At 44.2% G+C, this 16,502-nt stretch overlaps 1 protein-coding gene across 2 annotated transcripts; it reads right to left on the reverse strand.

Moving 5' to 3' along the window:
- Nucleotides 1-3,387: 3,387 nt before the first annotated feature.
- dapk2b (death-associated protein kinase 2b) lies at nt 3,388-16,427 on the reverse strand. Of its 2 annotated transcripts, XM_037451010.2 has the most exons (12): nt 16,257-16,414; nt 15,585-15,724; nt 10,284-10,505; nt 9,310-9,448; nt 8,271-8,400; nt 8,124-8,172; nt 8,018-8,044; nt 7,769-7,921; nt 7,380-7,425; nt 4,993-5,082; nt 4,823-4,903; nt 3,388-4,351 (listed from the first exon to the last, which is right to left on the reverse strand). In XM_037451010.2, exons 2-12 carry the CDS (start codon nt 15,659-15,661, stop codon nt 4,274-4,276), a joined length of 1,092 nt encoding a protein of 363 aa, XP_037306907.1. In that variant the 5' UTR covers nt 15,662-15,724; nt 16,257-16,414; the 3' UTR covers nt 3,388-4,273. The 2 variants fall into 2 exon arrangements, with proteins under 2 accessions (XP_037306907.1, XP_062419190.1); XM_062563206.1 differs by lacking the exons at nt 3,388-4,351; nt 4,823-4,903; nt 4,993-5,082 and adding an exon at nt 5,780-6,778 and having other exon boundaries at nt 16,257-16,427.
- Nucleotides 16,428-16,502: the final 75 nt, after the last annotated feature.

Here is a 16,502-nt window from a genome sequence, read left to right on the forward strand (position 1 = left end):
TAATCTCCTCTGTCAGATCTTCTGACTGCTCTGTTCACTGAGCGCACGGACCTCGCATTCTGGCAGAAAATGAGACACTTACTGACTCACTGGAGTCGCAAGACTCGTACTTTTACACATATCACTAAGCAAAAAGGTTGCTTTAACATCAAACATATCATTCTGAATATGCAATAACTGCACAATTCAGACAGCTTGAACTTAATTTGTTCATCAAAAATGTAAAAAAGAAATGCCTTATTCTGGAAATGTCTCACTTGATGTGCTCATTTGAGTTTAGATGTTCTGTATTCTCCTTAATGATATTTGTTTTCTAATCTGAGAAAAGCATGGCTACATACACATTTAATTTTTAATGATTATACGTGTTTGCTTGGCTGTAATTCTAACATTGAATTGTTTTTCTTGCATTATTTTCATGTGCTAGTGACCTCACTCCTGACGTCTTAATTGTACCCACTAGGTGGCATAACTGTCAAAGAAACACAAAGTAGCTCTGGAAAGTGTCTCTCTGGCCGAGCTTTAATTCTTAAAAAGTGAGGTTACGGTTAACTTGTCAGTGCCATGTGCACAACAGTTAAATAATAGTATTATACATTGCAATAACAATGTATTATTATCCAAAGATGTGATGGTTGCATCACTAAAAAGTCATCACGGATTGTGTGTGCCCCATCGGGTTGCCTTTTAGTGTGAAATGGCCATTATATGATGTTGAGAGTCCTCGTGGTCTCTTACACTTCAGCTATACACTCACCGGCCACTTTATTAGGTACCCCATGCTAGTAACGGGTTGGACCCCCTTTCGCCTTCAGAACTGCCTCAATTCTTCGTGGCATAGATTCAACAAGGTGCTGGAAGCATTCCTCAGGGAGTTTGGTCCATATTGACATGATGGCATCACACAGTTGCCGCAGATTTGTCGGCTGCACATCCATGATGCGAATCTCCCGTTCCACCACATCCCAAAGATGCTCTATTGGATTGAGATCTGGTGATTGTGGAGGCCATTTGAGTACAGCGAACTCATTGTCATGTTCAAGAAACCAGTCTGAGATGATTCCAGCTTTATGACATGGCGCATTATCCTGCTGAAAGTAGCCATCAGAAGTTGGGTACATTGTGGTCATAAAGGGATGGACATGGTCAGCAACAATACTCAGGTAGGCTGTGGCGTTGCAACGATCCTCAATTGGTACCAAGGGGCCCAAAGAGTGCCAAGAAAATATTCCCCACACCATAACACCACCACCACCAGCCTGAACCGTTGATACAAGGCAGGATGGATCCATGCTTTCATGTTGTAGACGCCAAATTCTGACCCTACCATCCGAATGTCGCAGCAGAAATCGAGACTCATCAGACCAGGCAACGTTTTTCCAATCTTCTATTGTCCAATTTCGATGAGCTTGTGCAAATTGTAGCCTCAGTTTCCTGTTCTTAGCTGAAAGGAGTGGCACCCGGTGTGGTCTTCTGCTGCTGTAGCCCATCTGCCTCAAAGTTTGACGTACTGTGCGTTCAGAGATGCTCTTATGCCCACCTTGGTTGTAACGGGTGGTTATTTGAGTCACTGTTGCCCTTCTATCAGCTCGAACCAGTCTGGCCATTCTCCTCTGACCTCTGGCATCAACAAGGCATTTCCGCCCACAGAACTGCCGCTCACTGGATGTTTTTTCTTTTTCGGACCATTCTCTGTAAACCCTAGAGATGGTTGTGCGTGAAAATCCCAGTAGATTAGCAGTTTCTGAAATACTCAGACCAGCCCTTCTGGCACCAACAATCATGCCACGTTCAAAGTCACTCAAATCACCTTTCTTCCCCATACTGATGCTCGGTTTGAACTGCAGGAGATTGTCTTGACAATGTCTACATGCCTAAATGCACTGAGTTGCCGCCATGTGATTGGCTGCTTAGAAATTAAGTGTTAACGAGCAGTTGGACAGGTGTACCTAATAAAGTGGCCGGTGAGTGTATGTGCAGGTGGCATAGAGTATATTATTACTGACGAGAGTCATTGGATTACGCCTGATTCATGCAGGGCGCATTAGACATCAGAGTCAAAGATATCTGTATCTCTTTCAATAAAGGACATGGTTTTGTGTTGCACATGAGCAGCGTACAATATCCACCAGCACTCCTCATCCGTCCGTGTAAACAACCTATCCATCACATCACCCGTAAGTCAAGAATCCCTTGATCCCATAAACCTGTTGCTGGTGGACCACAGAATGGATCCCAGCTGTGACTCTGCCACACGAGACGCTTTACACCTCTGTGTGACGTTTGCCTGGAAGCCGTGTCATTTCCCTCTCTATCTGTGACAAAGCTGCCGAGGACTCAGGTCATGTTTCAGTGAGACACGGCTGAAATATTTACAGTCGCCAGCCTGGAGAGAGACTCCGCACAGACGCGTGTTTTAAATGTTTTCTCTCATCCTAAGCCAGTGAATCACAGAAAGCTTGTACAGTGGAATCACAATGTGTGCACTAATAAGGACTGCGAGGGCATTGAGACAGTGGTACTGTTCATACATACATATTCAGCCTCTAACTGTCCCCTTATTGTAAGAGGTCTATCAATATACACTAAGGACGCAAAATGTTATAACAGCGTATTTAAGACAGGACCTGCAGCTCAACAGTCTTTTCTTGTCTATTTAAGTACTGTAGTGTGTGCCATTTTTACACCTGCGGTCTGTGTGTATTCTTTTACTCAATGTGAAATCACAAAAGGAAAACTCTGATTTAGATCAAAGCAGTGAAACATTTGTGCGGTTTTCCTCTTGTTCCTTGAATAGTTTACTCATCATAAGGAGTGCTACTCAGTCTGTGAACACAGTTGTTGTCATTTCTACTCATTACTTATTTAGATAGATAGTTGGAACACATTTTTTCCGTGTCTTTTTTTGTATATTTCATCATTCAAGTAAATCAAAAAGTCTCACACAAGGTTCTCCGCCTTTGCTTGGAGCCTTCATGTTTTTAGCAAGGAGCCTTACTTAGAAACTGGAGTAGATTGAAAACATTAGTGCTCATCCTGCAATTGAGGGTCCCTGCATTAGCTCGACCGACTTCTTGCTTTATTTAGTTCATTCTGTTTGCTACGTGTCTCTTGTGAGTGCGTTTCTAAAAGCCCCTTCAATCCCCTCAGACTTTAACATGCAGTTTTACACGGCGCATAAAAACATGCTCACCGATTTCAGTAATTGTAATTGGCTGACATTGTGTATCGCTGCCAAAAAAATGTATTCACTTCAGCCCAAATGGGTCCAAACAACACGTCAGTTGTGATGCTGAATAATGAAGCTGTCGGCAAAAATCTGTAGGAATGCAAGATGGCAATTAGTGCTCATTGACATGCAGAATGTTAGTGATGTATTTTATTGGCAGGGCCACTGACGATCGGATGACGTTTATAGGGTTACTGTAGTTTGACAGGAACATTGGCTTTGGAATCACATTGAAAGAACAGCACATTCATGGTTGTCTTTAAAAGACGTCTTTGGGCATTATTTGTATGCTGCGTCACTTTTTAGCCCGACATCCTGATCACAGCTGTTAAAGAGACTGTATAATAATGTCATTGTCCTGAAAGAAAAAAGGTTTAATAGCTCTCACTTGTATCCCGAGAATAATGAGATATTCTCATTTTTTTTTATTGTGACAGACTCAAAGAAAACGTCATCATCAGTAATTTAATAAACAAAATGTAAATTTACAATACATACAAGTGAAGAGAAAAACGGTATGATCATTTTAAGATATGCGTTACCGTGAAATTAAGACATTTGGCTGATATTATATTTACACGATTAATACATCAGAATCCAACAATAGAAATCCAACTGGTGAATCTCTTTTCTGTCTGTGCACACGATGAAATGTGATTATTGCTACATCGGGCATGATAGCTCACTGTCTTCACTGTATTCGGATTCAGCCTAACTGATAAAAATAAAATAATATACCTCTGTCAATACTTGGATGCTAACAGCTGAGGGACTTTGAGGACTGCAGTCATAGGAGGAAGCTGCCTACATTCTTGCGGACATGCTTGTGGCCCCTCGTTTCCTGTCAACAATACTCCAGTTACGTCTTCTCATGTCAGGTTAGCATGAATTTAGAATTGGCAGAATATCTCTAAAATGCTGCATTTCCAACAGTCACTCAAGAAAAGAAGATACCGCGAGATGACTCTTGGCGACACATAACAGATTCAGAGTGTGCGTCGCAGAGTCACCGTTTAGCAACCACAACACCGTTGACACTTGGTCTCAGGAAGTGCTGCTTCTCTTTCTGCTCCTCGGCCTCCTCTTCAGGACATCTTCTTCTTGGTCACTTTCACAATCCCTCTGCAATCAAAAGAAACGTTTGAGCTGAGAAACGGCGGTGAGGTAGTGAGGCGACAGGTGATGATGACAGTTCAGCTATATGTAAAAATAAAAAGAGATTTAGTTGAAGTTGATACTACTCTGTACTGTTTGTACAATGTGGTAATTGGCTTTGCGCAACCCAAAAAGAAACAGGAAGAAACAGCTTCCCCAGGTTTGTTTGCAAACTACCAGCTACCACAAAGCTCACAAATTGATAGCTTATAACTTGGTTGTTTCATTTGTATTACAGTTACAAGTTTAAAATTGAATTTGAGTTTTTGTGCTGCACTCTTTCTTGACCTGGGAAGCTAACTGACTTTTTACATTGCTGCTTTTATATTTATAAGATCTATATTTACCACTCAGACGTTAAAGATCGTTAGGAATCTTCTCAAACCAGAAATCCCAAACTGGACCGTTACACTACAGTTTAATGGGGTCATTTCTCACCCCATTCTGCTCAAGTTCTTTGGGCCCCTTCTTCATGATCCGCGTTAGGTGATTGCAAAGAGCCACAATCCTGAACGACAGCTGTAAAACAGACGAAAACAATGACAATGAGGCCTGGAACCAGCCACATTTTTTTGTATGAAACTGTGCAAGGAACAGTGAAACTTTACCTTCCACCTGCGTCTGGCATACTGTCTCTTGAAGTTGTCCAAGTTGACCACGGACAACCTCTTGACCAAGGCCTGTCTGGGATTCAGAGGCTGCAGAGACACAATGAGGCATTAAATGACAGGGGAGGTGTCTTTAATGCTGATGTAAAATATTCAAGAAAATTCAAAAACATAACACTACGGTTGTGGTCTAATTTTGATAATATAATTTGAGGGAAATGTATTCTAAAGTCTGAGATCACAGAGGAATCAGTTTAGCAGAGGGACAATAAATGCTGAATATTTATTTCAGAGTAAAGTCAACAGTGGAAAAGGTCAGTGTGCACATCAGAGGCTCAAAGTGTGAGCCGGGTACAGGACAATCTGATGCTTAAAACACAGTAAGGTGACATACTTTTGAAACACTTTTTTCTTGTTATAGATGTTGTTGTTATTGATTTCCAATAAAAACATCTCCAAAAAAGAAAGAAAATAGTTAAATAATTTGTAAAACCATTACTTAAATAAATGTTATCTTTAATAAAAGTGCATATTTGAATCCATGAAAAATGGATCAGATACTTAAATAAAGAATGATGACTACAGTTAACTTTAGAAATTTTTCAGAACCTCTTTTGAAAAAACAAAACAATAAACATAACAATCAATACAACCAATAAATAAATAAAAAATGGAATAAAAAAAAAAAACAATAAAAAAAGGGTAAATTATGATAAATTACATTGAAAACAAGAAAACATGCATAACTAATATTCATTTACATTATTATTTCTCAAAATTCAAAAGCTATACAATCCTTTCAATTAAACCAGAGCATAATCGTATGTTCATATCACACGATTTTAGAATAAATCCTCCAATAATCATGCTATACAAAATAAATAGTTGGACATTTCCCATTTTATGTTTTATGACACTCTCGTGTCTGATAAATATAAAACTGCAGCCAGAAGGTCGACTTTTAGTTTGTCAATAAAGGCTGTGAGAAACAGATATCCAAAAGTCACCGCCTTCTGACGGTAGCGTCATATTTAACGTAAAGACTAAACAGTTATACATTGAGTTTGTGTGCTGCTGAAACAAAAAAACAACGTGTCGAATTTGACCATCTTCATTTTCAAAAACAACGTAAATTAAAGTGCATCTTCCTTTGTGCGTGTTATCCGGACTCTCAGAGTGTTTGTTTGGCCTCAGTGCTCAGGTCCTTCCTGCAGGACGGATGCGCCACTTCCTTGGTTGCGTGCCTCACGTCCGTGATCCCCATGCAGTTGTTGGCCTCCTCCGTGGGACGCAGTGAGCGCATCACCTCCTGCAGCCACCGCAGCTCGGCGCTCAGCTCCCGCCTCAGAGCGTCCAGCTGACCCTGCCTGTGGCCGTACTTCCCGCTGATGCTCTCCAGACTGGCGTCTATGGACTTCAAGTCCTCCTGCAGCAGGCTCCTCGTGGCCTCCACTTTACAAAACCCGTAGCGCACCTGGGACAGATGCTTCCTCGCCGACTCGCTCTCCTCCTTGTACCAGCTCTCTTTGCCATTATAGATGGTGAGCAGTGCTTCTATGTCGCCTTGCAGGGAGTGGTGGGCTACGGCCACCTCTGACAGCCCCCGCTCCATCAGACTTACGTCCTCCGCCACGTGGGCGAAACGCTCAAAGTTTGCATGTGTGTTGTTCTGGGGCGTGCCGGAGTGGGACTGAACGGTGTACTCTTGAAGACGCTTCGTCTTCAGCTGCTCCGCTTTCTTCTCAGCCTCGAGGGCAGCGCTGTCCTCTTCCATGTGGTCACAGGACTTCAGACATAAGGATGGGGAGTGAGGGGGAGGGGGGGGGACACTGAATGTGAGGTCTCATTGTTGAGATTCGTGAAAACACACACAGTGATGAATATATCCCAGCAGCCGTGGCAACGTAGGATTAGTGTGTGACCCTGCAGCCATGGCAGGTAAGAGTTTCCCAAGAACAGCAAACATTGGTGGTGTGTTATGTCTCCTGCCGTCATGCTGGTGTCCAAAAAAAGACCAAGGTTCCACAGCAAAACCACGTTCATATGCATCTCAGAGACCTCCCCAACATTACATTGTGTTAAATCTCCATGCTATTAAAAGCACAATTAGGAACCGATTGCTTCAGTTTGACCACTTGAAATTTAAGATATGTGTTGATGGGTAAATGGTGAAAACATATCCTGATGGAAATAATACACAGTAACTGTGATAAGCTATGTTTATATATATATATATATATATATATATAACAACAAACTTGTTACCCTCATGTCTCATGTTACCTTTGACACATCAATCTATGGTTCACATGTGACAGGAAGTGGGCCTCTCAGTAGTTATTAAGAAAAATAAAACATGCTACAATAAACACAAACCAAACTCGTACCTTAATCCAGGGATGGTCGAGGGCCTCTTGAATGGTCATCCGTTTTCTAAAATGACAAGAGAAGGCAAATGCAGCTAAACAAATACACCCGAGCAACTCAACGTCACACACGGATCACGGTGAGCAGTCGCAGGATGTGAATACGTTCCCACCGGGATAACTTTCACTGGAATATTTGGTTTCCTGGGGGTTCAAGTGCCAAAGAGAGAGGTCACATAGTACTGTTCTCTTACTTTCACATTGTGCACCAAAACACTAAATGTGCCCTTCGGCTTGCAAAAAAAAAAAAATTCTGTTGACTGGCTGTATTGGATTAAGTGTGCACATCATGTGTGCTCTGGGCTTTGTTTTGCCACGATTGACCTTTGACCTTCAGCCGTTTTTTTTACCTCGTGTCCTTCTCCAGTAGCTGCCTGATGAAACTCTTGGCCAGCTCGCTGGTGTTGCTGAAGAGCTCTTCGTCAAAGTCGTAGTCCACCGCCGAAATGTTTCCCAGGGTCTCCTGCTTGGTGTCACCCAGGAACGGCGACGCGCCGCTCAAACTAAAACAACATTCCCACACGCGCGTTGAGTGACCGCGATAACGTCTCTAGGTGCATCGAGCGTCTCAGTCATAATCAGGAATCATCCAGACTTACAGTATGTATGTGATGACTCCAATGCTCCTGTGAAATAGAAGCACGCGGTTAATCCGAAGCAATGCACCCTGCTCTATGAGAGTCAGAAGCAATTAAAAGCTCTTACCACATGTCGGCCTCCAAGCCAAGAGGCTCGTAGTTGACTATCTCTGGAGCTGAAAATAGACAGCGAACACGTCGCACATCAGTGCCGGGCAAAACGCTGCACGCCTTCTCAGAATGTCGCAAACACGTTTCATGTCAAAACACTTACCAACAAACTCAGGAGTTCCAAAAATGTTTTTGAAATCCGCCCCGGCTTCTAATTTGTGAGCCAGTCCAAAGTCTATGAGTTTGATTCGGGGTAGAGCGACATTCCTGTCCAGCAGCATTATGTTTTCAGGCTAGAGTTGAAGAAACAAAAAGTGAGGCTCATTTTTAAGCAGATTCTGACCCTTATTGGAACATTCATAAACGACAATGAGTGAAATAAGTTACCTAGTTAAAGTCGCCTTTTGTGTAAGCATAAAAAAAAGAAAACATTGTCATTCTGGTTTTTATTAATTAAAATACACCTTGGGAAATGTACTTATTTGATTTTGACGAGAAGATTTTAGATCTGTGTTTGTACGCTTGCTATGAAGCTTCTGCTAGCAGCTTGTTGACTGTAGAGTGAAGACTACAATTATGGCTGCACTGCGAGCCTCTAGTCCTCAAGCAAAGCTTGTAGGACAAATTGAGTACTTCTTGGGGGACAAGTAAATTCCTGTTGTGGTCCTGACCAAAAAACAGCTGGTAAGTAGTTTCGCACAAAACCCTTTATAGGACAGCAACGTGCCACTTTTGCACTTAATATGTGAGCTTAGCGCAGCAGCTGTGTTGCTCTGGATTCCTCCCTCCAAATGAGTGCACACATCTGTCATTGATAAGTAGTAAAGGTCACGACCTCCGGCCGGTTGAATCGAGCCCTTTGCTGAATGCTCCTTTTCCTAAATTGCCAGATGTAAAGCATTAAGTGCAAAGTGGAGCTGCAGCCACGGAGAAACAGTGACTATCAGCAGCGTGGGCGACACTGCTCTCTGAAAGAGAAGAGATAACGTTGCTGCGGTGTCTGTTACTGAGTGTCTGGACTCCTGCCAGAGAAAACAGGAAGGAAGTGCGATTCAGAAAAGCGAGTCATTAAACACCTGCTATATATATATATATTTGGAGTTTACTCTTTGCATGTGTGTGTACAGTTCAGCAGCAGTTTTCCTCTTTCGTGAGACACAATTCGTGTGGTGCATGTGATGCACAGGTGGAGCATGTTGTACCTTCAGATCGAAATGTACGATCCTCTTGGAGTGGAGGTACTCGACTCCATCAAGGATCTGTTTCATGAACTGAGTAGCCTCCTCTTCACTGAGCGACTCCTTCTGAGCTAAGAAATCAAACAGCTCTCCCCCGGACACCCTGTAACACACACACACACACACACAATAAGACTCTCGTGAACATTATCTGAAGTGAGTTTTTAAATGTGGATGCATTGGTTCTGGATTGAGGGGGGTGGGGGGCAGTGGTGTGGTGGTCCGGTCATGGGTTCAAACCCGCTCTGTATCTTTCTGGGTGCAGTTTGCATGTGTGTCTCTGGGTACTCCGGCCTCCTCCCACTGTCCACAGACATGCAGGATAGGTTCACTATAGTGACTCTAAAATGGCATGGAGGTGTGTGAGCGGTTGTCTCTATATCAGCCCTGGAATTGACTGGCGACTGCGATCCAGTTCCCGTTATGGACCCCAGCGACGCTCCAGGGATCCATGTGATAGAAGACGGGTGGTTCAAGAGGCCTCAGCTGTTGGCCTTCTCGTTGCTCATTTGCCCTGTTTTACCGTTTCACGGTTAAAGCTGCTCTAAAGTGGTATGAAGAGTCCTTTCCCCAGCTGATGTTCTTTGAGATTCATGCAGAGAAAACATAGTCGACCTCAGGGCGCATCACGTGCATCTAACAGTAGCTCTTCTGTGCGTTAGTTCAACCGTCTTTTAATTAGACCGAGCTTTCTTTCAGTCCTAATTGTGCCCTTCATGTTGCCAGTGAGTCACTGGACCCGAACGTGAGGCCTCCTTTGAACACAACCCTCATTGACTCTGTGGAGGCCTTTGCTCCTCGCTGGCGCACGTGAGCCACGTGAAGTCACTTTCACTAGACACGGATTGGACAAACAATCCAACGAAAGTGTTCGGAGTGGATCTTAGGACGTTGTGTGGTGACATGTGTTGCATCGTTGAATCATAAAAGTGACTCACAGTTCAAGTATGAGCACCACATCCGTGCGGTTCTCGTACACGTCATGCAGCGCAACAACGTTGTTGTGCTGGAGCTGCTGCAGGATGTTCACTTCCCTCTCGATCTCCTCTCTTTTTACGCCACGTCTACTGGCCCGACTCTGGCGCTTCTTGATGAACTTGGCTGCATATTCAACGCCAGTACTCCTTTCTACACAGCGTTTGACCACTGCAAACTGCCCACTGCAAACACAGAAGAAGAAGAAGCACACAAACTTTACTTTGTTTCAGTTATGTTATCTTTCTCCTGCGTGGTGGCCATCTTTCTACAGCCGGAGAACCGCTTCGAATGGATTTCTTAACAGGATGTAACTGCAGGTGAAGACGGACGTCGGAGAGGAAGCCGTGTGTCAAAACCGTCTGAAATATTCACTTCCCGTTTCCCTGCCAGACACAGAACAATCGGACAGAGTTGCTGTCCTCCCTCTGCAGCAACCTTCCCGCCTGTTCTGCCCATCCCAGAGCGATTATCCTGCTGAAAAACATCCCAGGAGCCCGAAATGTTTATGAACACAGGTGTGGCCTGCTCTTGTATTGCATGCTACAGCCTGTGGACATGTGATCGTGTCACCTAGTCAGTGAGTTTAACCACCAGTGCATTTGGTAATCTCTATTGTAACTCCCCCCCCTAACATAACAAGTCATTTCCCGTAATAATTGCCCAACTGACAGATTGAATGAGGAGTGTGAAAACATCTCCCAGCACTGTCGCCAAACTAAATATCAGTTCCCGCGGCTCCATCGTCAGACCAGCCCTTCTGGTCTCCATTGTCCCTCCTGCCGCTGTAGGCGGACCTGCCCACTCAACAGATGCACAAAAACAAGCGTCTCTGTCACCGATCCCACATTAGCAGGGCATAGAAGGTCATGAGAGGCCGCAGGGCCGGCAACATAGTTTATGAGTGGGGAAGAGTAACTTTACCTTTCACGAGAAAGAGGAACAAGAACTACAGAACGGATCAAAAATAAAAGCCGGAAGGACACAATCATTTGTTGTACATTTGTAAATGATTAAATGCGACGAAGACACGTCGTGTTTTTGGACATTGTTGAGGAACACACAGAGACACCGATGATGACTGGCAGGAATATGTTTTGTCCCCAGAGAGATTCCAGGGTGGCTGTGAGAGGCTCTCCAGCCTGCATCCACTATCATCACAGTGTCTTTAGAGGGCTAAGAATAAACCGGCCCAAACGCACATTCTCCACCTGCTACGTCTCTGCTGCTGCTGCTGCTGGGGAGAAGGGAAGCGCTTGACGAGTTGGAGTTGCTGTGTTAAAAAGGTTATCCAAAAACTGCCACCCGCCTTTCACAAATCAGTTCACACACACACACACACACACACACAGAGAAAGCTTCAGCTCATCGTGAAGCGAATACATGGATCAAATACAGGCTTTCATTAAGCGCATTAGTGTGGGACAGTTTTGGAAGCACGCCCTCTCCTGATCCGACGCACGATCCCGACCCGGGAGATGCTCTAAAGGAAGACTTGTGTATTTTTATCCGCCTTGCTCGAAAAATAACAGTCACTACGTCTACTTTCCTCACACAAACCCAACCTTCATCAACTATAACACTGAGGGCACAACATGTGTAAACATGGTACGATATTATGCAATCACGCAAACACTGACCTCAAATGCATGAATCAATATTTCTCTGCCAAAGTCTGAAAAGAATGACTGGATTGTGATTAAGCTGCTGGACACACGTATAGGATCGAGAAAAAAAACATCAGCATATTCAATCGTAATTTTGAACTAATTAACTTTTGGTTGAAAGCACATACGTTGGTCTGAATATGAACCGAACAGACAAAGCTGGAGAGAAGAAAAGAGAAAGCCAGCAGTGTTCCCAACAAAGGAAAAATAAAACCAGGTTGGGTGGGGTGCACCTGCTGAAACGCTCTCTCTGTCGCTTCTGTTCACCGGACATTTCCATCGCGCGGGGACAAACCCGTAAGAGCTGAAACAGAAACCAACAGCGACCTGAGGGGAGGGACTGTCACGTGGCGGCGCCCCCGACGTCCTTCATCTGTTCGATGACGACCCCTCCGGCTGCGTGTAGGCCGCCTGTCCGTGCCGCGGCTTGACTTTTATTGTTGTTACGTGATGCAGAGCGACTGCGGTCGGAGCGCCGACGCTGCGAGCGGTATTCCCACAACGGGCCGGGCGTGCCGGCCGTCTTAGCTCTAAGCCGACCCGCTGCGGACCCGAAAGAACCGCCTCCCTGCAGAGCTTCAACGTCCGACAGCTGAAGGTCATTATCCACGGCCCGAGGCCGGAGGAATGCTCGGACGAGTGGCGCCGGCCCAATGTTTAAACACATTGCTCAACCTTGAACCTTTGGGACGGCCGGATTCACGGTCCCTGAAGATGTGACTCATCCTTGCATTGAAATTCCTATACTTGCTATCGTCATGTAACATCCCCACATTTACAGTACACGATGTGTTCAGAACACTCACTGATTCTCACTGGTTTGAAGTAGTCAACGAAGCCGCTGAGGCCTTATAAGTGTCTGCTGAGGGGTGAGTGGATTTGAGTGGATTTCCCTCTGTTGCTGCAATGAATAAATACAATTCCCATCCAGTCTACACGACAGCAGGAATCATTTATCTTAAGAGCGGATTGCTTTCTTGTCCCACTCTTTGTAAAAGCAGGCCCACTTTCCTGTGCTGTAGATACATTGCGTACAGTAAATCCCTTTGGAGAAATTCTAGCTCTTCTGCTACGTTCATCGGCGGCACCTGTCTCCCTCGGGAGCGTCAGCTCTTTCCACTTCAACACATGTACTGCGTGAAGGCTCCAGGCCTTGAGTCTGCACCGTTGCCCTTTGCAGCATCTTCCGCGAGGGCAACAAACGTCACCAAACCAGAAAACATTTCTCAAACTCATTTCCTTCTGCAAGAATGTGGCCAGCATTTATAGAAAAATACCCCGGTACCAAGAAACATATTGGGAAACACTTTGCACGCCAAGTGTGAAGTGAGCTTTCCAGCGTTCCTGCATTCTGTGGGGACCAGATATTTGCACAATACTGGGATGGGGGATCATTTTCAGGAGTTTGGTTGTGTATTAAATATCAACATTCTGATCAACCGACGGTGGCAGGAGCTGAAAAGGGGGACATTATGGACACATATCACAGCCATCCATCTAACAGCAAGGCTGCTAACATGGCTAAACACACCAGAGACACACAACTTCCTGATCTAACGAATGGAAAACCTGAGGAGGATCTAAGTGCAGTACATTTCAATTGAAACATTAGGAGAGTTTACAAGCCTTTCATTTCTATTCAAGCATGCAAAACAATGTGCTGAAACAAGTGTCAATTTGTTTTTCAATGTAGCATCCTTTGAATCGATAATGCCAACAAAGATGACTTTTTTTTCATTCATGGTCGCCAAATATTAGCATTTGCAAAGGCACTGGTTAAAGGTTATCGGGTTTTATGACCAAATGCATACAATAACATAACCGTTGTTGACAGTTAGAGTCCACATATTATATTACCTATATCTGCCCTTGACTTTTATACAGCAGCTCACCACAGTCTCACCGGTCCTGTTGGGGGAGGGGCGCTGGCAGCTGTGGGCTCATACTGAGACACTTCCTAGTGTATGTCAGCATGTGTCATCACTGGGATTGCAAGAGATGCCTCACATCTCACGCAAAAGGTTGTTTTGATCACGGTAGCGGAAAGAAACATGGAGTACAGTTGCGTTGGGCCCTGCTACATCACGATGTGACAGTAGGTGGGGAGTATGAGGAACTGACTTTCCTTTAGCAGACGGCTCAACTGTTCCACGGAGCACAGAAAATCTCAAATACTCCCTACAGATGACCTTTTGGCCCCGTCGTTAAATCTCCCCACCCTCTCAGAAGGACGATTGAGTAACAGCTCCATTGGGGCGTTCTGCGTTCTGTGTCTGAACCTCTGCGAGCCTCCAAAACTTACGTCACGACGACACAGCATAGCGGCGAGAAGATAAATAACTGCTGCTCGATCGTCAGAACGAATCTCAAGGCACTTTGAACCGCGTTAGCATTCGATTTTCCGTGACAGAAGAGCTCAGAAGATCTCACAGCAGTGGTCTTATCGAGCCACATGTTTCCAGCTCCAACCACAACTCGATAGCGTTAACGTCAGTCAAAAAACATATTTCCATGCCTTCATTTACTGGTTTTACTTCCCCCTCTCTCAACCCTCTATATAAGCCTCAGAACAGACTTTTGTTTGTAGAATATTTGTAAAATCATTCAGTAATCTTTCAGATTAGATTTCAATGTTTATACGCATTAATTAAAAATAAGCACTTTAGATTTAGCTTGTTGTGGCCAGCGTAACACTCGCTTCGTCTGTTACGGTCTTTAAATAATAAGCAGCTTTAATGTTTATAACTTCTAGCCAAAAGAAATATTAGATCATAGTACATTTAGAACTAGTGCTAAATGTTAGACAGTTGATCCTTCTTATGACCATAAAGCATGACTACATGATTTACAAACCCTTAAAAAAAGCATTGGTAGTAACTAGTAAAAGGGTGCCAAATCTTAATGTTCAACCTTTTTATACACAGATGCCTTTGAATATTTCATGAAGCAATATATTAGATTACTATTAGAACACAATGAGATTGTCAATGTTGGACTCAAAACTCTTCAAGTTCAGGTCTTGGTTCATTTATTCGGGGTGGGTCACCAAAGCTTTGCAGTAAAACACCGGAATACAGCAGGACAACGCGCATATTTTGATTAATAGTCAACTGTTAGAGGTCAGACACTTTTTTTTCTCACACCCTCTCTGTCTGTTAGCAAGTAGCGCACAACCCAAAGCCGTCTTCCCGTCCTGAACTGTAGCTTCCCCGATCAACAGCTGCCAACTTCCTTCCATCATGTCCCCATGGGACACAGTTTCCTCAATGTGTGTCTCGATTGACACTCCTCATTTTAATCCACATTGATCAACCCCCCCAGCATTAGCTCTTACTAAAAAGCAATACATCTAACTGTATTGTCTTTCCTCCTTTGGACATATATGACAGCCAAATAGAGCATGTTCTCTTGTGTGTTTGAAACGTTATCTCTTCCCCCCCCCCCCGTAAACTTCAACCTACTTTAAAGCAACGACACTCCCCAATTCAAGCTTAAACAGGCCAGTTGTTTGCATACCTACGTACACACGAAGACCACAGAGGCCTGCAAGGCTGAATCACACTCTGAGTCACATTTAAAAATCTGCAATCTACTCACCTTCCTAGTTGTTCTCCAAGTTCATAGAAATCCTCGATATGCTGCTGCTTGAATACCGCCATGCCAGGTGTCTTCATTGATGTAGTTTTATCTCCTTGATGTGCCCGACCAGCTGGTTCCTTTTCTCCACAAGTCAAACCCTGCCGATACAAAAGAGGTGTACGTGTGGATTTTTGACTCAAGTGATGAAAATGTTCACATGTTCCAGCTTGTAAAGCATTCCATCTCAAGAGTTGTGCCTACTTTCCCCTTCTGGATAAGAAAACACTTCAAGCTCACCAGCAAAACGCTCCGTCTTTCCCTTAATTAACGTCTGATTATTGGCTTTCAAATTTAACAAGAACAGTCCAACTGTTGCAAGCTGGGCAGAGTAACGGTGGCTGGGATTATAAGTAATTAAAAGAAAAGAGCATTTGGGGTAATTAGGACAGGATATGTGAAATTTGCTCTTGTTGTGAAACCCTTTGTTTTCGCAAAAAGGTTGAAAAATATGCTTCGTAAATAGCACCTTGACACTGCAATGAATTTGAACCAAAATATCAAATAGAGTATTTTTAAGAAAGATCACTTGTGAACATATACATGTTAAAATAAAAAAATAGAACCGATAAGCCACGGACTCGCTCTGTGACGAGCGTCACGTCAAACTTTTCAAAGGCTCCACAAACTGACCGTATGTCGAACTTCTGTCAGACTCCGAGCTGACGCTGACCTGGCATGGGTTCCCACGTCTCTACAGGCGCTCCGCTCTCCCCATGGCACGCAACTGCTGCTGCTGCTTCGCCGTCTGTGCGGTTTCTCTCACTTGCAGCAGCACCATCAGGCTTTTGTGTGTGTGCAGAAGTCCCTCCCCCCCCTGATGGCTCTATTCTGAAACTGGGTGCACGAGGGAGAAGGTCTGTGAACAAAGACGACCGA

This window comes from Pungitius pungitius, chromosome 6 (assembly GCF_949316345.1).
Source record: "Pungitius pungitius chromosome 6, fPunPun2.1, whole genome shotgun sequence".
Lineage (NCBI taxonomy): Eukaryota > Metazoa > Chordata > Actinopteri > Perciformes > Gasterosteidae > Pungitius > Pungitius pungitius.